We start from the raw sequence: 26,789 nt of genomic DNA on the forward strand, positions 1-26,789 counted from the left end.
GTTGATGTATTTCCTCAGCGACCAGCACGGATCAGCTCTAGGCATGACGAAGCGGATAGTGTCCTCTTTTGGAAGGCCAAACAAAGTAGTTTGGCTTTCACAACGAAACACACAGCGGCGGCCGGCGGTGGTCCTTGCCATTCAAAGCAGCCAAGGTTCCCAGACCTTCTGCTCGTCCGTCTGAAGGTCTGGCTATGCGAGACTAGGCAGGATGTGGCAAAACATTTTAAATAATGGATACATTTTTATTTTTATTTTTAATATTTAATAATGTTTGGAATTTATCTGATTAATCAAAGAAATAGTAGGCAGATTAATCATTTATCAAAATAATCGTAAGTTGCAGCCCTAAACTATGTAGTAATATTAATTGTTTGATATAAAATTGTGTATAAAGTCATATTAGATTTTTGTCACTGATTATGCAGTTGTTTCACACAGCTTGTTGAATATGTCTCAGTTTGAAATGTTACTTTGCCTTTTACTCCAGGGTTTGTTCTTTGATGATGCCTATGGGTTCTATCCCGGTCAGGTTTTGATCGGGCCATCAAAGGTTTTTGCTAATGTGCAATGGCTGTATGGTGTGAAGCCAGTTCTCAGTAAGAAAAGCAAGTTCAGAGTTGTTGTGGAGGAGGTAAGATGACAGTTTGACTCTCCAACTTAAACAAGAGTTCTGTAATTGGGAATATGTTGTAACTAGAGCAAATAACTAAACCAAACTAAGCTTTTGCTAAATGTCTTAACATGTTTTAATAATTTAAGTTTCTAGTTGTATATGTCTCGTACATGAAATATGTTTAATTACAGGTTCAGGTAGTGGAGCTAAAAGTGACGTGGATTACGAAAAGTTACTCTCCAAAGGGGTCAGACAGTGTCTTCCCACCACCATCAACCATCACACAGGAGAATCTTTGCAGGTAAAATCAGCTTTCTACAGTTTATCATTTTGATTATTTATAACTAAGACTGTCAATTGATTAAAAATTAAAATCAAATTATTCAGATGCCAAAAAAGATTGGTACAAAGATAGATAAGACAGTAATCCAATCTGGGAACCTAAAAGTGCTTAGAGGGCAGTAGAGTAAAATCTGTTAAAAAGCTCACAGAATTCCAGGCAATGTTTGTATGTATTTTTTCATTTCCATATTGAAATTATAAGTATAATATAAGTCAGTTGAGTAATGGGTTTAGGGGCTGTTCATACATTGCCTGTAACAGCGGGGGCTGCATATAAAAATCATTCCTTGATTTGCATTGTTCACTTGCTTGTAGGTGTGAACCGGATCATAGTTGATCATTTGCACGTGTTTCTAAGTCTTGCCAGTTTAAACACTCAAGTGTTTTAAAGGGTTAGTTCACCCAAAAATGAAAATTCTGTCATTAATTACTCACCCTCATGTCGTTTCAAACCCGTAAGACCTTTGTTCATCTTCGGAACACAAATTAAGATATTTTTGATGGAATCTGAGAGCTGTCTGACCCTGCATAGACAGCAATACAACTGAGTCACACCGGATCTGTTTCCTACGTTGTTGTGATTTGACCTGAATGAAAACAGCATATCCGGTGTGACGCAGCGGACACAGAACAGCATACGTTGTTTACGTCCAGCTGATACTCTCCAAAATGACGCTACAGGGTGACGCGGAGGAGACGAATTGTTGAATAAAGTCGTTTTTTTTTCTTTCTTTTGCACACAAAAAGTATTCTCGTAGCTTTGTATAATTGCGGATGAACCACTGATTTTAATTTGTGTTCTGAAGATGAACGAAGGTCTTACGGGTTTACGAGATATATTGGATCTGTGTGTCAGGTGCATTTATATTGGATCTGTGCATCAGGTTTTAAAGGGACAGCACTCTATACAGTGGGTAAAGGAAAGAATCACTCCCCCTTTAAAATAAACAAATTTTGTTGCTTTGCAGCCTGAAATGTATGGAGGGCCAAATTACTCAAAATTAAATCATTAAATAAATGCTGAACTATATAAATAAATCGTTAAATGCATAATTAACTAATTAAATGCATAAATAAATAAATAAATAACTATTTATTTATTGCCTCCACATTTCATTTTCAGGGTTACGGTTGTCGGCACGTCACTCAACAATAGTGGGTGACACCTTTGAAACTGGATTTCTTTGGTCTTTCTAGTTTAGGCGCCTTTTTCTTGTTCTCTCATAACGAGCTATGGCTGAGCATGGTAGGCCTATAGTAAAAGATCTGTTGTTGACTTTTGCGGATGAAGTTGTCAATCAAAATGTTGACCATGACATAAGTTTAATACAAGTAGAAAATATCCAGGAGATGTTTTTTTCCTTGCAATTTGCACTGTGGGCTGTACCACTGGTGCAGGGGTGTGGCCGCGGACTGTTATACAAACGCTTAATGTAATGTAGCCTACTAAAACAGTAACATTGAAGGTCCAAATTCAGTACACACCTTATTAATAAAGCATATTTACAGACAAGCAGAATAGCCCAGAATATGTAAGCAATACATTGCACGTTAAGCGCATTAAGCACTCAAACGCTTAATGTGGCTTAATGGACAAAGACAGTGATATAAAAAGCCCAAATGCGGTATACAGTTTATTAATAAAATATATACTATGTACAGCAGATGAGCCAACAATATGAACGCAACATGCTGAATTGCACGTTAAGCTTTTCCCCCATATAAATAAACAAACGTGGCTTTATAGAAAACAGTGTTGTAAAAAGGCCAAATTCAGTATAAACATTGTGTATGTTGCAAACTATATACAGGCAAGCAGATATGACCGGAATATGAACGCAACGCGCAAAGTCTCACATTAAGCATTTTCCTCCCATAAAAAACATTATTTGAAAACGCTTATGCATTAAGACAGTGATATTAAAATATGAAACTCAGCATACACCTTAGCATAGCCTACTATACGGACAAGCTGAAGAGCCCAGAATATGAACGCAACTCGCAAAATTTCACGTTAAGTGTTTGATTATATAATGAGCTGATACGAAGCACAGCATTCACAAAGAACAGCAGCTGAGCATAGAGTAAATGTTTATAAATTATTTGCATAAAAAGTTGTTTTTACAGCAGGCTACATACCACGAATTATGTAACTGGTCAGCAGCTGATCAGCCACTGTGAAATGAAGTCCCGTGCGCAAGTCTGCCAGCAGCGACCGCGGCCGTGGAAAGTAACAGCTGAGCATAGCAGACGTTATAAATTACTACATGTATAATGTTTTTCAAATATAGCTTTTACAGTTCAAACATTACCTCAAACTGGTAGCTGATACAAACTGTGAAAAGTCAGTGGCAGCTGAGCATATAAATGAGTATAAAGTACAGTCCTGAGAAAACGCTTATTCACCGAAGATATATGTAGATGGATTTCCTTTTATAAATAAAGCTTCATGTATACATATATCTCCGGTGGCTATATGTGTGTGTATGGCAGATGTGTATAAACAGGGCGGTGTTTAGAGTTTTCTATGGGAGGAAATCGCTTAACGTTAAATTGTGCGTTGTGTTCATATTCTGGGCTCTTCGGCTTGTCACTAATAGCATGATTTTTTAGTAAGGTATACCTATGCTTTGCTTGGTATTTTAATTACTGTCTTAACACATTAAGCATTTTCAAATAATAGTTTTCTATGAGAGGAAAACACTTAACGTGAGATTTTGCATCTCAAATAGATTTTGTAATGGGTTTAGGGGCTGTTCATACATTGCCTGTAACAGCTGGGGCTGCATATAAAAATCATTCCTTGATTCGCATTGTTCACTTGCTTGTAGGTGTGAACCGGATCATTGTTGATCATTTGCACGTGTTTCTAAGTCTTCATATTCCGGTCACATCTGCTTCCCAGTAGGCAATATAGTATGCAACATTAATAAGGTGTATATCGAATTTGGCCTTTTTTATACCACTAGCTTCTTCCATTAAGCCTGTGGGAGGAAAACTTTTAACATGCAATTCAGCATGTTGCGTTCATTCTCATCTGCTTACCTGTACCTAGTAACCTATACTTTATTAACAAATTGTATCAATAAATATACCGAATTTGGCACGTTCAGCATTTTCTTTATAGGCCTAATGGTTTTCAAAGGAGGACAAAACACATGAGTAGTTATAACATAGACTTTGTGTCAAATTGATGATTTATGACCTGATTTATGACCCCCTGTCAGCGTTGATTGACAGGTTGTCATATGTCAAATGTGTACATGGTCTGATTTATGGCTATATGACCCCTCTGTCACCCTGACTGCCATGACAGTGGAGTGTGTAAATCAAAAAGATCAAACCGGATGTTAGATCTGACTTTTGATGTATTTATGACTGGATTTATGATGGTTTTTATCTCTCACCTGTGCCATGGGGTTTTATGGCATTCCTTCCTGACCTGTTGCTCACTTCCAGTCTGGAGGTGTTTGGGTTCTTCCTGATTGTGGAAAAAATGGCTAAGCAAAGGGATCAATGTTTTGTTTGATCAGTAAGGTATATGCTAATGCTAGACACCAACAGTGTGGCTACCGACCCGTCTACATCCACCTCTGAATAAGGAGGTTGTCTGGACACATGCCTCCCATGTTTGTGTTTTAGGTCAACACCTTTGGTGGCTTGGTATCTAGACACCAGAGCCCAAAGCTTCTCCCCTATCTGTTTCCTACCGTGATGTAGTCGGTGTCCAATATAATGTTTTAATATGATTGTTAATGGGAATGTGCTTTGTTTGGGGGTTGAAAGAGATCCAAACACTTGTCCCTGTCAAACCCCTAAACGGTTCAGTTCTGCTTGATCTATAGGCTAAATGTTGATAGCTAAGACATCACTGTTTTGTTTGCAACAATACTGAAACGCTTTGGCAATACGAATGTACAAAATATTTATCATGCCAATAAAGCACCTCATGCAAAAAAAAAAAAACTGAAAACTGAAACATAGAATTAAAGAATTCACCAAGACCATATTTCTATATGCGTCTGAAAAATATGTTATGTCCGGGCATGTTCTTTCTACGTCATCTCTATGTGTGTATGCTAACACCTCTGTAGGATCAGAACAACCTTATCTGTAGGTTGAATAGATAAACTTATGAGAAGGAGTCGTAAGTTAAAAATGATTCAACTACCCTGCCCACCGTCCCTATCCATTTCCTTCTAACAGTGAAGGTGTCTAACTGACAGTGGATGCGAGTATCCTCTATGTGCTTGTGTTAATGGCTTTACAACATCCACCTCATATTATGTGCACAGAATCATGCTTTAGTTCAGTTCAGTTCATTTTATTTATAAAGCACAACAAAACAACAATGATTGACCATTGTGCTGAACAATATTGTTTAAAAGAAATCAAAGTACATAACATGATGTGACAAGACAAACAAATTTTAAATAAGCCCCAACATTTAAAATAAGCCCTGCTTTAGACAATGAATCAACACTTTGGCTGATTCTTCGGGCTCTCTCTCACACACACACACACACACACACTGGGTTTCCATGTTTTATGGGACATTGCGTAGACGTAATGGTTTTTATACAGTACAAACTGTGTTTTCCATCACCCTACATCACCTTACACATAAACCTACCCCTTACAGGAAACTTGTTACAGAAAATATGTGCATTTTAAGATTTTCAAAAAACTTAATTCTGTATGATTTATAAGCTTGTTTCCTCATGTGGACAAAAAAAATGTCCCCACAAGGTCAAGGATTTTGGATATTGCCATCTTTGTCCCATAACGTAGGGTATACCTGAACCACACACACACACATACACACAAATCTGAGTATACTCAATTTTAAGTATGAGCAAAATCTTATGTTGTTTTTACTTTTTGTTGTTATTTAAGAAATGTTTTCATTTTAATCTAGCCTGGAGATAGTATGTGTACTGTAAAAGAACAAATATACATTTCGCTTAAGACTTCTCAGTAAAATAATTACACCTACAATTTTAAACCGGTTTAAAAGGTTAAACACATTGTGTGTCACTAAAGCAAGGCACACTGTCTCTATTGTCTTTAATTTCTTTAAAATATCCTGATGATCAGCATTGTTTCTTTAGATCATTAATGTACCCAAGTGCTTTTCTCACATGAGTAGAAAACTCTTTGGATGTGTTTGTGACAAACAAATAATTTTTACTTCAGAAAACTTTTTAAATGTATGACTGAACTTTTCTCATTTGACAGACCTATGTTTCAAATTATTTACCTGGCCTTTAACACTTTGTGTACATTTTCTTACCTAGAACAGAAAACATACACTTTGACTATTTGACTGTTTTGTAGGTAATTTTTAAATGATTCGTTAAAAGATTAAACGCACCAGAATCTGTGATTTTCAACATGAAAGAGATGTACAAGCTAAGGATGTTTCAACTATTATCATCATTTCCTTTTGACCCTGATAAACTGGTAATGGATTTTCTATGCAAGTGACACAATATACAGTTCTTATACAGTACTATGTGTATAAATAGCTGTGCTAAAACATTTGAGTGTTTTTTGCATGCCAACAGATTTCCGCCAGGGACATGGCACATCTAAGAATCACAATGTTTTGTACATTACTCAAATTTTTCTCTTACACCACTAGATTTAGTCATATTATCAAGATTTCGGATGGCCGTTCACAATTTGTTTGTTGGACTGTGTATGTTTTTAGGTGAAGACATCTCTTTGTCATCATAATAGGAATAAATTAAAATTAAGAAATTAAGTTACAGTTTTTCTCTTTGAGATATTTATTTTAGTGCAACTTTGTGTCTGTTCACAAAGTGCGATCACATGAAGCATCAACACAAAAATTAAGTCCAGCTGTTTTACCCTTAAAACTATTACAACTGAAAACACATTCTTTAAAGTTTGAGCATGTTAAAGTTATGCTCTTGTAAACGCTCTTGTAAAGAGTATAGATACATTTCATCCATAACCTTTCGTGCTGTATTTGTTTTAAGACTCCTCCGCAAGTTCATGCTAATCCTTGCATGGGATAGAGAGCATGACGAGCACATACCTATTCATTTAAGGACATTTTTAAACATTTGACTGAACTTTTTATTATTTTGACAAACATCCATTTCAAATTATTTCCCCTGAGGTTTATCCACAGAATCTTTTTCAACACAATGACATTAAACATTAAAGAATGTTATCAGTTACTATCGCCATCTTCTTTGACTCAAATAAAGCAACATCTCTGGTGTACGTAAGCATCTACAATGTGTGCATGTGCTAAAGATATTTTGCTTCTCCATTTCTGTCATATTTGTTAGATGTAATGCAAACACATTTGAGAACTATGATGTTCCACACTTTGTAAAGGTTATAGAAAAAAAATCAAACAATCTTTACATAGGAATTATCTTTGCACAAAACAAATTGACTAAAAATCATTGAATTACGAAATGCAGAAGTGTGTACGGGATTTGGCTATCTAAAAAAAAAAAGATAGCCAAAGAAGATTATCTCAGTAATGAAATCTCAGCTCACTTGCATTTTCTGGCTAACAGCTGAAATGTGGGCTGATGCTAAACCTATTTTTCAGCCCTTTAGGTTTGGTGAAATATATGTTATAATCCTTGACCTTGTGGGGACATTTGGCCAAAATCCTTGACCTTGTGGGGACATTTTTTTTGTCCCCATGAGGAAACAAGCTTACAAATCATACAGAATGAAGTTTTTTGAAAATCTTAAAATGCACATATTTTCTGTAACAAGTTTCCTGTAAGGGGTAGGTTTATGTGTAAGGTTGGTGTAGGGTGATGGAAAATACAGTTTGTACTGTATAAAAACCATTACGTCTATGGAATGTCCCATAAAACATGGAAACCAGTGTGTGTGTGTTTAGTGTAGTTAATCAAGTCTTAACATCCTAATCATCATACCAGTTACTCAATCCAAATAGTTTAATTGATCATGATTAATATTTTTTTTCCCTTTTGGTCTAATTTTGCTACAGTGTTATGGCCAGAAAGGCTACAAAGTTGTGTATAGTTACGAGGACAGTAAGAAGTCTTGGTCTGCAAGACTGGTGGATGTTGTAAAGCCATTAACACAAGCACATAGAGGATACTTGCATCCACTGTCAGTTAGACACCTTCACTGTTAGAAGGAAATGGATAGGGACGGTGGGCAGGGTTGAATAATTTTTAACTTAAGACTCCTTCTCTATCTTCTATCTTCTCTAGTTTATCTATTCAACCTACAGATTAGGTTGTACTGATCCTACAGAGGTGTTAGCATACACACATACAGATGACGTAGAAAGAACATGCCCGGACATAACATTTTTCAGACGCATATAGAAATATGGTCTTGGTGAATTCTTTAATTCTATGTTTCAGTTTTCAGTTGTTTTTTTTTGCATGAGGTGCTTTACTGGCATGATAAATATTTTGTACATTCGTATTGACAAAGCGTTTCAGTATTGTTGCAAACAAAACAGTGATGTCTTAGCTATCAACGTTTAGCCTATAGATCAAGCAGAACTGAACTGTTTAGGGGTTTGACAGGGACACGTGTTTGGATCTCTTTCAACCTCCAAACAAAGCACATTCCCATTAACAATCATATTAAAGCATTATATTGGACACCGACTACATCACGGTAGGAAACAGATAGGGGAGAAGCTTTGGGCTCTGGTGTCTAGATACCAAGCCACCAAAGGTGTTGACCTAAAACACAAACATGGGAGGCATGTGTCCAGACAACCTCCTTATTCAGAGGTGGATGTAGACGGGTCGGTAGCCACACTGTTGGTGTCTAGCATTAGCATATACCGTACTGATCAAACAAAACATTGATCCCTTTGCTTAGTCATTTTTTCCACAATCAGGAAGAACCCAAACACCTCCAGACTGGAAGTGAGCAACAGGTCAGGAAGGAATGCCATAAAACCCCATGGCACAGGTGAGAGATAAAAACATCATAAATCCAGTCATAAATACATCACCGGTTTGATCTTTTTGATTTACACACCCCACTGTCATGTCAGTCAGGGGTGACAGGACCCCGGTGACATGGCAGTCAGGGTGACAGAGGGGTCATATAGCCATAAATCAGATCATAAATCTGACCATGTACACATTTGACATATGACAACCTGTCAATCAACGCTGACGGGGTCATAAATCAGGTCATAAATCATCAATCTGACACAAAGTCTATGTTATAACTACTTGCGTGCAATTTAGCACATTAATTACTTTAATATTCTGGGCTATTCTGCTTGTCTGTAAATAGTAGCCTATGATTTATTACAGTTTTTCTGAATTGCTAAAACACTAAACCGCAATCTCTGAACCAAATTCTCACTAGCTTAAACCAATTTGTCAAATAAAGCACTCTTTCTGCTAAACCTTAAACACGTTCAGGCAGTTAGGCCCTATTTGCAAATCTCATGCACTCTTTGCAAAACTCTAAACACATTCTCATTCACTTAAACACACACTGTGATGCATTTGTGCTGGAAAATGCTAAACACAAGCGGCAAAAGTTAAACACAACTAAAGCACAGTTATCATCGTTTACACACAACGATTCAAAATTGTTCACACTTGTTTCTAATGATGTGATCAAACCAACTGTACAAAATATGAGCCAGTTCAGAGTGCACAGGTGACTGAATGATGATACGAACAACAGATTGAAACAATCTGAGAAGGAGAGGAGGAAGAGTACATGTAAGAAGTGGAGGATGAGGAGGAAGAGGATGAGGAGAAAAAGAGTAAGGCTTAGAGAGTGTTATCAAGGATTGATCTGTCAGACTAGAGGGTTTTTTCTCTTTGTCTAGCAAAAAAGACAGCATTACTTGTTATGTGGACAAAGTCCTCAGGCCGGACTCAAGCACAAAGACATGATGCTGAGACAGAATGAATCTCTCATTGACCCTGATTTTACAACTTACAGTATTTGAGTGTACTCTAACATGCTGTTTATTTAGAGTTTTATTTGACCTTTTTGGCCTTTGTAGTTGGACTGCAGTATTTTTGCAGTATCCAAGTGCTGAATATATACAAAAATTCAGTACTATTCAATATTCAGCACAATACTATTCTTGCAGTACATACAGTAGGCCTATACAATATATTCACCTTACTCAGTTGCCATTACTATACTTTTTTACAGAATTGCAAAATTGTTTACTCAATACAATATACTTTTTTCTGTATGTTCTGGATGCGGTGTTATCCATTTCTCTGTAGTGTCTAATGAATGCTCTGTAGTGTTTATTTTATTGACTCATGTGGCCATAGCTCATGATGCGAAAACAAGAAAAAGGCGCCTAAACTAGAAAGACCAAAGAAATCCAGTTTGAAAGTTGACGCCCACTATTGTTGAGTGACATGCCGACAGCCATAACCCTGAAAATGAAATGTGGAGTAAATAAATAAATAATTTTTTTATGCATTTAATTATTTAATTATACATCTATTGATTTATTTATATATTTCAACATTTATTTAAAGCTGCAGTCTGTAACTTTTTTTGGTTAAAAATGATCCAAAATCAATACTTGAGCAAGTATATAACCAGCCAGTGTTCAAAACTATCGCCTTACTTTAGCCCGATTCACAATGGTTAGCTTATAATAATGTTTTCTAATTTGAGTGGTACGGATAGGTTTTCGCGGGAAATTCGAGCATGGCACTGCAACATTACGTCACGTCTGTAAAACATAAAGAAGTTGTCCTGGCTACTAGGCTATCGCATGTGAGGATCCTGCAGGTGGCGGATCGTTTATAGCCTTTTCTCACAGCAGCCAGAATAATTAAATGTATCATTTTGATGGCGGATTGTAATCCATAAAAGATTATGTGTTTATGAAACATGTAGCCTAAGTGATTGAAATTAGATTATATTCTAGTTTTAAATGTGCATCTGATTACAGATAGCCTACGTGGGATTACACAAACTTCCCGTTCTAAGGAAGAATCATTTGCTTTTTGTGTTGAAAGAAGATTCGAATGGTACGACAATGGTAATGACTGTACAGAAACTGAAATCTACATGTAATGCTAATACACACACATAGTCACGCAATGCTGATGTTTTTTGAGAACAAAGTATAACAAAAATAATTTGCACGGTTTGATGTGATATGAGCTAACCGATTGTTAGCGCAATTTATTGTAATGCTTTTTTCCCCTCAGTTGGTCAGAACAAAAGTGGCAGACTTGTTACTTACTCGTTCAGATGACAATAACAGGTGAAAATTCTTATTTGGGTCATACTCCAAAGGCTAGAATGATTCCTAAGTACAGTGTCCAAACCAGTGCGGTGTCTGACAGCCACACATACTCCCTTAAAAACATTAGATTCATCCGCTCTGGAGCCGTGCCGGTGCACCACGTAATTAAAATAATTCTGCAAATAACTGCAGTTGCAGGTTTCAAACAGAGATGGCGGCAAAGAGGTAAAACCTACAGACTGCAGCTTTAATGAAACATTACAACGGCAACACGCACCAATAATTCAAGCACAATAAGCTTCATTTGTACATTATGAATGAATGATGATGCACTTATATAACGTCACCGTCACTCACAGCCGTGCGCACGTGTTTTGCGCATGAGCCGCACGCAGCCCAAAATTAAACGACTTAATTGACCATCGATAGCTTTAATCGATTGCGTCTCTTATCGACAATTAATCGATCATCGATTAATCAGTGACATCCCTAGTTTGATGTGATATGAGCTAACCGATCTTTAGATTTAATCACCATTGGTATCAAGATTTATGGTAATGCTTTTTTCCTCAGTTGGTCAGAACAAACGTGGCAGACTTGTTACTTACTTGTTCAGATGGCAATATACGGTGAATATGCTTATTTGCGTCATATTCCAATATGTAGGCTAATCTTTGATTGCGAAGTACAGTAAATATCCACACCGGTGCGGTGACTGACTGCCACATATACTCTTCAGAACATTAGATTCATCCGTGCTGGAGCCGTGCCGACTCACAACCCCCGCAAGCTAGATAATTCCGCACACAGCTGCAATTCCAGGTTTTCAAACAGAGATGGCGACAAAGAGGCAAAACTTACGGACTGCAGCTTTAATGATTTAATTTTGAGTAATTTGGCCCTCCATAGAAACGAAGACTGCAAATTATAACATCCAAGTGAAAGATATGACACCAACATGTCAGAAAATAATAAAAAACCATAATCACTGAGTTGGAAAAAGGATCACCCCCTCTTAAAGCTGGGTGATTCTTTTCTATACCAACTGTAAATACCTGCTGCTGTCATTGTCCTTAATGGTAATCAAAGCAACAAAACACAACTTTAACAAAGATTAATCTATATTTAATATATATTATATCTTATTTTATTTGTAACTTTGTTCTATTTTATTTATCTGTGCTTGTAATTTGTTTATTTGTTCTTATTTTATTACTGATGGTTCACTTGTCTTTACAAATGTTTGACTTTTATCAGTTATGTTAATAGGCGCCGATCCGTGGGTGCAAACTATCCAGTGCATATTCATGTTTTTGTTCAGTGCTGAGTTATGCTTGTGAATCCTGTCATTATAACAAAACTTCGTAAGACTGTGATAAACTAAAGAGGGGTTGCAGCTTTTTTGTGATTATAAAGGGAGTGCTTTTTGTGTATAAAAATGGGCCTGTATAAAACTTGTGTTTGGGCAGCTTTCATTATCAGTAGCTCATATTTAGGCGATCACATGGAGTTTTATATGGCAGTAGGAATATAATGAGCAGGATATTTGTTCATTTCCTCCGTGAAAATCTCTATGTACAGTAAACATCTATAGTTAATGTACATGGGCTTCATCCAATATACTTGTGCATTTGTTGATTTCATCTTATGTGTGGATTATTTGGTTTTATTTAAAAAACAGAAGCATGCTGAATGGACTCTGATGTGAATCTCTGGTTTCAACAGCTATGATAAATAATAAACATGATACAAGGCTGGCTAATGTTAACTTTATTAACATGGGGTGAGGGGGTTGGGTGTTATGCAGGTTGGCCACCCACTGGCAGAAACATAAATTGGCACCTGTGGTTATGCTACTAGTTTTTGCTGTGGTATCAAAGAAGTACTTAAAGTTTTCTTTAAATAATAAGTGTTCTTTGAATAATAAAGAATTTTACATTTTGCTCATCTGGAAAATTATCCGATCTGTGACTTAAAATCGTTAATATGATCCGTACTGTGAGTTTTGTGATCCGTTGCACCCCTGCTCTCTTGACTCGTTATTTGAAGAAAAATACAATCATGGAAGTTTTTGATCATGCTGGTTTGTCTGCAGAGAAGTTCAGCCAATGTTTTTTTATTTGGGCTAATTAAATTCATTTTGGGCTACCAAAATCTGAAGAATGCCTGCCCGAAGGGCTACCAGGGATTTCGAAATTTTTCAAGCCCTGGTTTGACAACCCTTTTTGTAGCACACCTCAATGCTCAAGTGCACAGGAAACTGAGTGCTTTAAAGTATAATTTACTTAATCTAATAGACAGCACTCAGACAAGTTGTTGCTTATTTCTCTAGGTTAACTCATTCATGTTACAATCAAATGATTAGTTTTCTCTTGATTTTCTCTTATGTTCAGGGTGAAGCGACTTGGCTACTTTGATCATACTCAAAGGCAGCTTGGAGAGAGAGCCTTGTATGTGTTTCCTGCCAAGAGTGAAACTACACGGATCACCTGTGAGGGGCCAGATGGGGCATCTGCTCATCCTGAGGACCCTGTTGTTCGAAAGGTACAGTTGATTTGGCCATATCTGGTTTGTTTTTTTGAAAAACAAATTTTTTGTTGTTAGAAGACATAAATGTCTAAAGTATCAATACCGCTGCACAGAGAAGTTGATACTTACAGTATTGGTAGTAAAGAGTACCTGTTTTTCTGTGGTTTAGAGCTTGCAGTGTAAATGCAGACTAATAGATCTACAGCTCTTTTTTTATTATTATTAATTTTTAATATTAATCTAAAAAGAGTATGGACAAGAAAATGAGAATACTATTGCTAGTTGAACAACATAAGTAGCTTTAATTAAGGCCTCTACAATCAAAAATGAACAGAAGAACAGTAAAATTAATTTTCTGTTAAACTGAATGTCAACACTGAATCTGTATTAATGTTTACTTCGTTGTAAATTATAAAGCTTTTTTCTGATGAAGGTTTCTTCAGTAGATGATGCGGTTGAAAATTTTAAACACTGTTTTAGTGATGTTCATTTCGGTTATTTTTCCTAACCGACAACCGACGCTCGTTAACCGATTGTTAACCGTTAACCGACAAGATTATTTTAAATTAGAATTGAATTAAATTAGAAGGGTGTTATGCAGGTTGGCCACCCACTGGCAGAAACATAAATTGGCACCTGTGGTTATGCTACTAGTTTTTGCTGTGGTATCAAAGAAGTACTTAAAGTTTTCTTTAAATAATAAGTGTTCTTTGAATAATAAAGAATTTTACATTTTGCTCATCTGGAAAATTATCCGATCTGTGACTTAAAATCGTTAATATGATCCGTACTGTGAGTTTTGTGATCCGTTGCACCCCTGCTCTCTTGACTCGTTATTTGAAGAAAAATACAATCATGGAAGTTTTTGATCATGCTGGTTTGTCTGCAGAGAAGTTCAGCCAATGTTTTTTTATTTGGGCTAATTAAATTCATTTTGGGCTACCAAAATCTGAAGAATGCCTGCCCGAAGGGCTACCAGGGATTTCGAAATTTTTCAAGCCCTGGTTTGACAACCCTTTTTGTAGCACACCTCAATGCTCAAGTGCACAGGAAACTGAGTGCTTTAAAGTATAATTTACTTAATCTAATAGACAGCACTCAGACAAGTTGTTGCTTATTTCTCTAGGTTAACTCATTCATGTTACAATCAAATGATTAGTTTTCTCTTGATTTTCTCTTATGTTCAGGGTGAAGCGACTTGGCTACTTTGATCATACTCAAAGGCAGCTTGGAGAGAGAGCCTTGTATGTGTTTCCTGCCAAGAGTGAAACTACACGGATCACCTGTGAGGGGCCAGATGGGGCATCTGCTCATCCTGAGGACCCTGTTGTTCGAAAGGTACAGTTGATTTGGCCATATCTGGTTTGTTTTTTTGAAAAACAAATTTTTTGTTGTTAGAAGACATAAATGTCTAAAGTATCAATACCGCTGCACAGAGAAGTTGATACTTACAGTATTGGTAGTAAAGAGTACCTGTTTTTCTGTGGTTTAGAGCTTGCAGTGTAAATGCAGACTAATAGATCTACAGCTCTTTTTTTATTATTATTAATTTTTAATATTAATCTAAAAAGAGTATGGACAAGAAAATGAGAATACTATTGCTAGTTGAACAACATAAGTAGCTTTAATTAAGGCCTCTACAATCAAAAATGAACAGAAGAACAGTAAAATTAATTTTCTGTTAAACTGAATGTCAACACTGAATCTGTATTAATGTTTACTTCGTTGTAAATTATAAAGCTTTTTTCTGATGAAGGTTTCTTCAGTAGATGATGCGGTTGAAAATTTTAAACACTGTTTTAGTGATGTTCATTTCGGTTATTTTTCCTAACCGACAACCGACGCTCGTTAACCGATTGTTAACCGTTAACCGACAAGATTATTTTAAATTAGAATTGAATTAAATTAGAAAAGCGGCATCCTATTTTTCTTTAGGCTTATTTTACAAAAGCACAAAGATTTGTTTTTATTGTGAATGTACACAAATAAAGGCAAACCTTTTACAATTCTGATTATCTTTAGAAGGAACTGTTAGAAGGAAAAGAATTCAAGTGATTGCGCCGGCGCCGCATGCACACACAGTTACGCATTGCTACCTTGACAATGCAGTCTGTTCATTATCATAATAAAATACAGTCAGTCAACCATATGGAAAAAAACTATGTAGTAAAAAAACTATGTAGTAAAATCTGTTAAGCCGTTAAGGTTAAGCGTTATCACTGTACCGCCGTGATGTTATGCAAAACATTTTGTTTTACGTGGATATTGGAACGTGAGTGAAGTACATAATAAATAATAATTTGCCATTCAAATACATCGCGAATACGGAAACATTTTGTGTGGAATGAGAGACCCAACGTTGGTTTCAGTTTAGTTTTAACCAAAATTAATTCGTTTTGGCTTGTCATTTATATTGCTATAGCTTTTATATTTTTAATTCTTGTTCTTTTCTAAATACTGTTAATTGAAAGGATTTGTTGTGGAGTGAGGGGAACTAAAATAGCCTAGCTATGTTTACAGTGTTTATTATAATGTTTGTAAACATTTCGCGTTGGCATTAGGCCTATTTCTGAATTAAATAATAAAATGTGACTTAATATGCGACTTATGTTCTTTTTTCCCTAAAAACAATTTTTTTTATACGCGTAGTGTATTTTAACCATGCAGCAAACCGTTTTAAATATTTTTATAAATTACTGAAAAAATAAATAATTAAATTACTTTTTAAACCGTTTAACTGATTGTATTAATCGGTCAGAATTCTTACCGTCGGTTAAACGGTTAAAATGAACATCCCTACACTGTTTACTTCATTTGTATCTTTGTTCTGTTATGTTATTGCTTGTAATTTATCTTTTTATGGACTGCATATCCATCTTTAATTATTACTTGAAAACTTGAAACAATTTCTATTTAATTAAAACATGCGAATAGTTTAATCAGTTAGTTAAAATATGACTAACCTGGTGTTAGTCAAAACTAACTAGTTTTCTAAATGGAAAGAAATTGTTTTTCTTGCTTTTTGATCATTATTATTTGTTCATTTTCAGTTAAAAAGAATGTTTAAAAAGGAAGTGGGAAAGAAAATTACAGAAAATGCAGACACACAGAGTAACAATTCAACAGAGAAAATGGATGGCATGGAAGGTACTGCACTTGTCATTATCGTGTTAACCACAAACTGAGCTGAATTGTCAATAGTCAGCATGGTCCACATAACTGTTGTTTCACTGTGCTGTTTGAATAGGTATCTGATTATGCAACTTTTTGGATATTTCGGTCTATGTTTACCTTTTTAGATGCTAAGAAATTGTCAAATTGTTTGAACCATGTCTTATTCTCCAGGTGAAAAGAGATCAGTGCAGGAACAGGACTGTCCTGATGATAATTCTGTTCCATGCTACCCCAACAATGGTGCTGTTCCATGCCAGGATGCTCTAGAGGAGGGAAAAGAGCCACTGGATGTTCTTCAGGGACAATGTGCCCATTTGGGGGAACAAGAGTCAGATGAGGAGCCAGGGGATGATACAGATGATACCAGTTCTGTCACTTCCTCTGCCAGCTCAACAGCCTCACTGCAGAGTGGCCCAACCCGAAAAAAGAGCATCCCCCTCTCTATACGCAACCTAAAGAGAAAGCACAAGAAGAAGAGAACGAAGTTTTCACGCGAGTTTAAACCAGGAGACAGGTGAAAGAATCCACAAACAAATGTTTCATTGATTTCTGAGTTCGAAATGAAAATCTAAACCAGCTGTGTTGTGTATCATAGTGCAATACCTGCAGAATTACCCATGATATTATATAATATTCCTGGTGGAATGACCTGCCCAACTCAATCAGAGCAGCTGAGTCCTTAGCCATCTTCAAGAATCGGCTAAAAACACATTTCTTCCATCTTTATTTGACCCTCTAACTCTATTACTCTCAAATCTAATACTATTCTTTAAAAAAAAAAAACATGCCCCTTTTAGACTTGCACTATATTCATTTACTAACTGCTTGTTTTCTTTAAAAAAAATTCTTTTTCTATTCTAAGCTATTTTCTTTTTATTATATAATCAACAAAAAAAAACCTTGCTACGTGTACTGCATTAAGCTAACTGAGACTTGTTATAGCACTTGCATATCATTGCTCTCTTGTTGATTTTGATTGCTTCCATTGTCCTCATTTGTAAGTCGCTTTGGATAAAGCGTCTGCTAAATGACTAAATGTAAATGTATATAAACATCTCACAGAATTGATTAATATGGTTGCAAATTGACAAACAATTCTGAATAATAGATTTGAATGAACTTCGATTCTGGTTAGGGTTATATGGCCTGTTTCACACATACTGCATGAGCAGGGCATGAGTAGTGTGTTTTTTTATTTTTTTTATTTCGATGCCCATATTAACAAATTACACTAGTAGTGTAAGCCATGTGGTGTTGCACCTTTAAAAGGGTTCCCAGACAAAGCAGTAAAAGGATAAATAGGTGTGGCACCACAAACATTACAAATAACCCATTCTGAACTCTGCTATGTGCAAAAAACTAAAGCATCAGGAGATTAGAAAAAACAAGGGAAAACATTGAATAACATTTGAATGCTGAATGCAGAAAATTGAAGCAGCTAGCACTAGATTGGGGTTCTAGGTAAGTTATTTACTATTGTGTTTTAAATATCACCCCTCCCAAACCATTCTGTATTTTATTGTCATTATTAAAGGAAATATTTATGAGATGCAAATCTGTTGCACAGAAGAGACATTGCCAGTGTGAACACCCAACACAACCATGCTGCTCATGCAGGAGACATGTATAAAATGTCTGTTCTTTCAACATTTTGAGTAGAACACCGTAGTAAAATAATCTGAAAGTAAATTAATGTGAAGAGAGAGTAAGGCTAAGCTTGCAATAGTAAAATGGGGGGAAAAAAATATTGGTCCAGTTTGCACTACATATGACTTTTATGAACCATGTCTTTTTAATGAATTAGTCAAAATGAGTCACAGGCGAGCTATCTAAAAGTCACTCCCTGAACTGCAGGCCATTTACTTTTGGTAATAAATTTACTAATAAATGTACAGTTATAATGTGCAGTTAAGCATGATTAATCAAATCATTAAGTTGGATTACAACCAAAATTCTTAAAATTAGGATCTCTCCAAAATTGTTACGATTCCCAGCCTGTATTGAGCATGTCGTTTTGTTGTCGATGCAATTAACATTTTGATGTGTATGCAGTGAGACTAGGGACGATATAATGAAACCTTGCTAAGCTCTATATGGATTCACCTGTCTTTCATAGTATGGAGAATGACTCAGGAGACGTGTGATGTTATATCTCCTTGTCCTTTTGAAAATGTTCTTGATATGCATTTGTAGTATCTGTCATTTTCTTTCCAGCTCACTGGGAGAGAGGCAAATTTGCATCATATTAAGAAAATACCACAAATGACACTCCATTTTTAATAGTAATAATAAAGACATCATATACCTGTTAACTGTTAAAGGCCATAAAAAATAAGATGATCAGATATTATGACAAGACCCATCTAAAAGTTCAGAATATTTCATATCATATTTCTGTCAAATGAAATAAGACAGCAATTAAATAGACTCTCAAATGGTTTGTCTGTTTGTGCATAGGGTGGCAGTTGAGGTTGTCTCCACTGTAACTTCTGCAGATGTAATGTGGAAGGATGGTAGATTAGAGACAGGGATCCGCTCCAATGACCTGATCCCTATCCAGCACCTGGACAACCATGAGTTCTGCCCTGGAGACTACGTTGTAGACAAACGATGTATGTTCTCTTTTTTTTTTAACACAATTGTGCAATTTTCAATATGGCTTTTGATTTGCATGTTTCATGCCCTTATTGGCATGAAACATGCAAAAAAAACATGCTCCTTAGTGGAGCAGTCCTTATTAGGTTGTTTACAATTGACTTGGCAATTAGATCTTTTAGTCACAACAAGTGATTGCTTTTTACTCACTTGAAATAAACTTTGATTGTGGTTCCTGCAGCCCAGGCTTTTCAGGATCCAGGCATCTATGGAGTGATTCAGTCAGGTGACCATAAGGCCAGAACCTGTGTAGTCAAGTGGGTCAAACTGAATGCTGCAGGCGACGATGTTGAGGTATTTTTGTTTTTAGCGTTGAGGTGTTTGGGATTGTCTGTTTTCATATTATTTAACAAATAATCTTGTATATGTAGGTGATTGGGGAAGAGGAGGACGTTAGTGTTTATGACATTGCTGATCATCCAGATTTCCATTTCCACACAACGGATATTGTCATAAGGATTGGCAACTCTGACACAGAGGACTGTGAAAATGAGGTACAAAAATTGTTTTGCATTTAGGAAAATTTAAGAGAACATTTCCTGGCTTACCACATTGTCAGTGTGTGTTTATATGAAGTGACTCTGATTATGTAGTTTAAAATGTAACTCCTGACTCCTCTGTGAGTTTTGCCTAGAGTTTGATATCTCTGAATCTCATAGTAAATTTTATTCAAGTGCAATTTTTTATGTGGACAATATGTCTTGGTGCCTCTAAAGGTAGTTAGATAGTTCTACCTTGTTATTTGCAATTTTTGTGTTCTTTGGTTTTCATTCTCCTTTTGCCTCAACTGTAATGTAGAGATCTGTTGGCCAAGTGTGCAGGGTGGATCTGAGCAGTAAAGTGGAGGTTGTGTGGGCTGATAATTCTAAGACAATTGTCCTGCCACAGGTATGCACCAGTTTACTCAAACTGATGTAATGATCTTGCTACTGTAAAAGCACACATCCACCTATAGACCTTAGAGCTAACACTTATTTATTCTTTCTCTCTCAGCACTTGTATAATGTCGAGTCTGAGATTGAAGAAACATATTATGACTCTGCAGAGGGCAGCAGTAGTGGTGCCTCATCTGAAGAATGGGAAGATGAGAGTGATAGCTGGGAGACAGATAATGGGCAAGTGGAAGAGGAACCAGGTGCTGGGGAAACCATCCCAGACTCCTCCCCCATTACAGGTGCCACTGCTGATGGCAAAACCCATGGCGTGCATGCCTCCACGACTACAGACTCACCAGGAGCTGTCCCCACTCCTGAACTTCCTGGAGGTATTGAATTCTCTTAGTTATATTGCAGAATTAATATCGGATAAAATGTTCTCTTTGGTGCATTGACATTAAACACATCACATTCACATTACAAAAGAAACAAAATGGATAGATGCCAAACGTCCAGAATTGCCCAGCAATATAGACCTCACAGAGTATTTATCCATTTTAAGTGAGACTCCAGACTGTAAAGAGTATAAATGTTTGTCAAATTTACCAGTAGTTATTGTGCACCACCAGAATACTGCACAGAGTTCACCCGAAATGTAAAATTGTTTTTTTTGTAAATTTTTTTGAAATTGAAGGGAAGCTCTGGGCCCCATGTACTCTGTTCCCACCTTTCCCCCTACTAGTGATGCCCATGGACATCTCTGCAACATCAAAGACAGACAACACTAAATACAGAATTTTATCAACTGTAGATATCCTCTGCTCATTGGTTAGGGAACAGTGAACACATTGTAGCAATTATTTTTATTATTTTTGCTTGCTCAGGTGGAGGTGGAGCTGCACCTGAAGAGAAACCCAGTAAAGAGACTCCGCCACGTGGCTTCCGTGAGCTTAAAGAAGCCCTGAAAATTTTGGAAAGTTTAAAGAACATGACTGTTGAGCAGCTCTGGACCGGATCACCGACCTCTCCCACTGCCGAACCATCAGCCACAAGTGCTGCCACAACCCCCGCCGATGCCAAACCCACGAAAGAAAAACGCTTTTTGGATGACATTAAGAAACTTCAGGAGAACCTGAAGAAAACTCTAGACAATGTGGCCATTGTAGAAGAAGATAAAATGGAGGCTGCCATTGAGGAGGAAAAAGTGACGGCGCCAGTGCTAGCTGAACCACAGACGCCTGTGCGTTCTGAGTGGCCTAGTGACACGCCAGTTTTGTGTCAGCAGAGTGGAGGCAAACCGGGTGTCACCTTCACCAGTGCTAAAGGGGAAGTGTTTTCTGTTTTGGAATGGGCACCAGGTACAGACACCAGCAAATCTTTTATTTTATGAACAAATAACATTTACAATTATCGACTTGCTTCTGCATATGTAGTACCTTCTCATATGAAAAATATATAGTGATTTATAATGATAATAGTGTGTTCGAATTTAAATATGAACAAAAATCAGTACGTTTTCAAATATCACATCATACATTTATGCATTTAGCAGACGTTTTTACTCAAAACGACTTGCATAGTATTGAAGGTACACATTTACATTTTAATCAGAGCTATCAGTGCCATGCACTGCTGTTTGAGCTACAGGAAATCTTGTCTGAGTTTCATTCCAGACGCTCTCTAAAATGACCTCTGTTTCTCACCATAGACACCCACTCGTTTAAAAAAATGGAGTTCCAGCCAGCAGAGGCAAAGAAGTTCTTTAGCACTGTAAGGAAAGAAATGGCCCTGCTGGCCACCTCTCTGCCTGATGGCATCATGGTGAAGACTTTTGAGGACAGAATGGTAAGTGTCCCTTGCACACAATCTTTTTATGAACATATTTGGTTGTTGTATTTGGTTTATTTTGCAATGTATGAAAAACAAAAAATGTGAAATATGATTTGTTTCTTCAATTAACCTTTCCTCTTGTTTTTCTCTTCAGGACCTTTTCTCAGCTCTCATTAAGGGCCCTAACCGCACTCCCTATGAGGACGGACTCTTCCTTTTTGATATCCAGCTTCCTAATATATATCCTGCTGTTCCTCCTCTCTTCCGTTACCTCTCTCAGTGCAGCGGGCGACTTAACCCAAACCTCTATGACAATGGGAAGGTTTGTGTCAGTCTTCTTGGCACCTGGATTGGAAAGGTAAGCTGACCTAGTCTCTGATCTAATTTCTGGATAATATACTCCTGGTGGTTTTGAACTAGCCACCTTTTTGCATTTCCTTTGATCATTCTTCATTGTTACTATGTTGGATGACTTTACTTTTTGTCATTTCATGGGGTCATATCCTAAATTATTTTTACATGTCTGTTAAATTCTCTCTGACCACTGGAATGAAATAGACCATTCTTTGCTACTGTACCAGCTAGGCTACTGTATAGCTGTGTCCGAAATCACTCACTCATTTACTCATTCACTAATCCCTATATAGTGTATGGCAGTTTAGTGCACTATATCAGAAAGGAGTGAACAAAATGAAGTGAGCGAATTCAGACGCTGACGTATACACTGCGTGCGAGAGAGCTGGAGCTGTCACAGAAACATTCGTCACATATGTACATTTATATTACATGTACCTTATTTTAGAAAATAGTATTAATAAGAATAACACTCGCAATGACTTTATATTGTAATTATACATACCTCCGCACCAGCTTTGTGGTTTCATCGATGGTATATTATTAGGCCTAACTTGTTTTGTAATGCTTAATATGTTTGTAATAATTACATACTATTAAAATATTGGCAACAAAAATAAACACATTACACAAACATACTGTATAACACATACATTTTATGTACTTAGTATTTTTAGTGTCTTGAAACTCTCCCTAGCAGCGTTTTGTGCTCAGATACAATGACAATGTTCGTAGACCGCCCTCAGGTGACCGTTAATTTTACATTAGAATGAATACGCCACATACAGGTGATTAACGAATACCACTTCAGTAAATTAGTGCACTACATAGGGGATAGGGAGCGGTTTCGCACACAGCTTAGTGTTTAGTATTCTTCAAAAGATCTATATGAAATTTTTCAGTGACCACTCTGTTATTAGTATTAATGAAAAAAAAGCACAACTTAACTTTAGCACTAGATACCCTCCATTGCATTGTTTGAATATAGGTCAATGTTGAAGTGTGATTTTTGTAATGTTTCCTTTCACAGGGTACTGAAAGATGGACAAGCAAATCCAGTCTGCTGCAAGTGCTTATCTCTATACAAGGTTAATTAAAAACTACTCCTATTATGCCCTTGTTAGTGTCTACTTGTTAGTGCTACTTTTTTGGAACCCAGTCAGCACAGTTATTATTGTACTGTAATAACTGGGGTTATAATGGACAAAAAAATTTAAATACAGTATATATTCTGAAAATTAAAGTTCGATGAGCATCTGCAAAATTCTGTGAAAAGGGCAGATTGCTTTAAGGCAGTAGGCAGAACTTGATACCACAATTTTGGCTTCGGTATGATACCAGAATTTAATACCTCATTATTGATACTAAATCGATACCATAGGTGACAAATAAGCAGCCTCAAAAGATAACTGAATTAAAAACAGTTTTATTAAGAGCACTGCGTGAAACTCTGCAGTAACAAATGCACTGTTGTGTAAATATTTTGTCTCCACCCCTTCAGGTCTGATCCTGGTCAACGAGCCATATTATAATGAGGCTGGCTTTGATAGTGACCGAGGCCTTCAGGAGGGTTACGAGAACAGTCGCTGCTACAATGAGATGGCACTTATTAAGATGGTACAGTCAATGATTCAACTTCTTCAGCAGGCTGTGGAGGTCTTTCAGCAGGAGATCTGTGAGCACTTTGCCTGCAGCGGCTGGCGACTGGTCCGTCGGCTGGAGTCCTGGCTAGAGTTGGATGAGGCAGTGACTGACCGTGCTTTACGTTGTGGTGTAAGCAGCCTCCATGGAGAACCTCTGGAAGAGATCCCGTCAGCTCTGGCCTACAGCAGCCCAAGCAAGCAGGATGTGCGAAGTGAAGAGGAGCTCGAGGACTCTGGTCTCAGTCCCTCCACAGTGGGGCCTAGTGGGCCTCCTGGTTCAGATGGGCAGCGGGACCTGAGCCAGAATTCTGAGTATGATAGTTCAGTTGTGGGTGGTGCAGGATCAGAAATACCAGAAGGTTCTGAAGAGGTGTTGGGTTTTGTGACATCACAACAAAGTGTAAAACCGTATCAGGAGTCTCAGCCGGTTGTAAGACCAAAGAAACGGAGAAAGAGCTATCGCAGCTTCCTTCCGGAGCGCAGTGGCTATCCAGATATTGGATTCCCACTCTTCCCTCTTTCCAAAGGCTTTGTGAAGAGCATGCGCGTAGTTTTGCAGCAGTATCGAGCTACTCTCACAGCTGCTGGTATTCCTGAAAACAAATAATTGCCCTCCAGCGTAATTTTCCCCTTTTTTTTCTCCCATTTTTTTCAACCCAAGAGCTACACTTTTACCCTTTAATCCTTTGTCCAGGATCTTGGATCTGCTCATCAGGCCGCTAATGTTCCTAGCAGCCTTTGTTAATTGCTTTGTAACACATCTGTAGTTGCTTCATTTTTTTGTTGCCTCTCATTGGTCATAGGGTGGCAGCACACATTATTTGTTTCTATTAAAACAATGTTGAAATTTCATATGCTTCTATCTTGTTTCCTTGACAACCACCCTTCCGCCACACTGCTCTCTCAGGGAAGTATGGACAAAACAGATGGATGTGAGACTTTAGGAGATATTGAGGCATGACTGAAGCTTTTGTTGTGTTGTGACTTTTCAAGATTTGTGGGTATAAACCGTACTAGAGGGATTGGATTTATTGTGCCATGGGATGCTCCAAATGGTCTTAGGCATTGTCATTTGCTACTATGGGGAGGACAGAAACTTTTTTTTTGATGGGATCATCATCAAACTCTCACCACATAATGGTTTGCACAAGTTGAAGGAAGTTCATTTGCAGAAAAAAATAAGGATGCTATTTTCAATTTTTCCAAAAAGTTTCAGATCAGATGTGTGATTGTTGTCCTTGGTTAATCAAATAATTATATTTCCCAGCATGGCTTGCTCTCTGGTTCATATTTTCATGTTAGTGGGCTAACATTGCATTGCTTTTCAGTCTTGATCAGTATCATCATTCTTTTAAAAGTGTTGGTGACTTGCTTTTTAATCCAAAAAAGTAAAAGTGATACAACTGCCCAGTCATCCATACTGTACAGACCCTGATCATTCCTGCTGGTGTTTTGCACAGAAATCACATGAAAGTTGAGTGTCAAGTTTACATTTAAAAATAACAAAGCAACCAGACACACTAAACTATCTGACTCAAGAAACTGGAATCTAACATCCACTTTCTCTGTCCCTCCACCTCCAAGGCACAACAGAGAAAGATTTTCAACATTAACTATTGTTCTCTGTACAGTACATTATTTAAATCTTTTCTTACACTTTTGCCATAAATGCATACATATCATGAATCCAGTTTACATGTGTGTAAATATACAATGGGACCTTTAGTATGTGGCAGGTCAGTCTTCTAGGGGTCTGTTTGACCGGTCCTGAGAGTCTTAATTAAACAAATTACTTTAAGAGGTTTAGCAGCCAGGATTCAGACGTTTTGAGCTGAGTTTGCATGAAGGTTTCTTGTATGAATACTGATAAGTTCGACTGGTCACATCCCTAACTCTTTCCTCTGACCAACATTGTTGCCTTAAAACTGATTTCAAGCTTGACCCTAGGTTCCCCTATTTACCGCATTATACCTGTCATTTTCTATTAAGGGGCCCAGTCAGTCGCACTAGTTATGATGGAGAGGTGTAAATGTTACTAATTATTTTCACAAGCACAATTCAAGAAGTCGTATTCTTTAGACAACTGTGAAATGGTTTGTTTGTATATTTGCCTATCTGAAATTGCCTCTCTCTCTCCCTCTCTCTCGCTCTCGCTCTCTCTCTCTCTCTCTCTCTCTCTATATATATATATATATATAATGTTTTTTGGGGGGATTGACACTATTTAACCAACTACCAACTTTTTTCCAACACCATATGTATCTCTGTGACATGATTTAGATGCTGTGATTTAGAAGCTTGATATTAATCCTGGTGCTGTTGTACTCCAGACCACTAGGAGGCAGCAGACTAGTTTCAGAATGAGCAGTTTAGACCTCACTCTTCTGTTTACATCAATATAAGGCCAGCTGTAATTAAAGCACAGCCTTCAGATAACTCTCTTTTACGTGCTGTTGCTCTTTGTGATGCAGTACTTGAGAAAAGTACACCCAGCTTTATATGGATATGGAGTCATCAGGCTTTTTTACATT

At 37.1% G+C, this 26,789-nt stretch overlaps 1 protein-coding gene across 1 annotated transcript in view; it reads left to right on the forward strand.

The window, feature by feature from the left end:
* ube2o (ubiquitin conjugating enzyme E2 O) overlaps positions 1-26,388 on the forward strand; it is a 62,137-nt gene extending 35,749 nt beyond the window's left edge. Inside the window, exons 6-20 of the mRNA XM_016505481.1 lie at positions 491-634; positions 808-917; positions 13,592-13,742; positions 16,778-16,874; positions 17,073-17,415; positions 19,359-19,513; positions 19,738-19,850; positions 19,928-20,050; positions 20,355-20,444; positions 20,550-20,820; positions 21,316-21,789; positions 22,140-22,276; positions 22,416-22,619; positions 23,646-23,703; positions 24,117-26,388. Of these exons, the coding sequence (XP_016360967.1) occupies positions 491-634; positions 808-917; positions 13,592-13,742; positions 16,778-16,874; positions 17,073-17,415; positions 19,359-19,513; positions 19,738-19,850; positions 19,928-20,050; positions 20,355-20,444; positions 20,550-20,820; positions 21,316-21,789; positions 22,140-22,276; positions 22,416-22,619; positions 23,646-23,703; positions 24,117-24,865 (3,219 nt within the window). The 3' untranslated portion in view covers positions 24,866-26,388. The remainder of the gene's footprint in view (positions 1-490; positions 635-807; positions 918-13,591; positions 13,743-16,777; positions 16,875-17,072; positions 17,416-19,358; positions 19,514-19,737; positions 19,851-19,927; positions 20,051-20,354; positions 20,445-20,549; positions 20,821-21,315; positions 21,790-22,139; positions 22,277-22,415; positions 22,620-23,645; positions 23,704-24,116) is intronic.
* Positions 26,389-26,789: the final 401 nt, after the last annotated feature.

This window comes from Sinocyclocheilus anshuiensis, unplaced genomic scaffold (assembly GCF_001515605.1).
Source record: "Sinocyclocheilus anshuiensis isolate Anshui unplaced genomic scaffold, SAMN03320099.WGS_v1.1 scaffold1039, whole genome shotgun sequence".
Lineage (NCBI taxonomy): Eukaryota > Metazoa > Chordata > Actinopteri > Cypriniformes > Cyprinidae > Sinocyclocheilus > Sinocyclocheilus anshuiensis.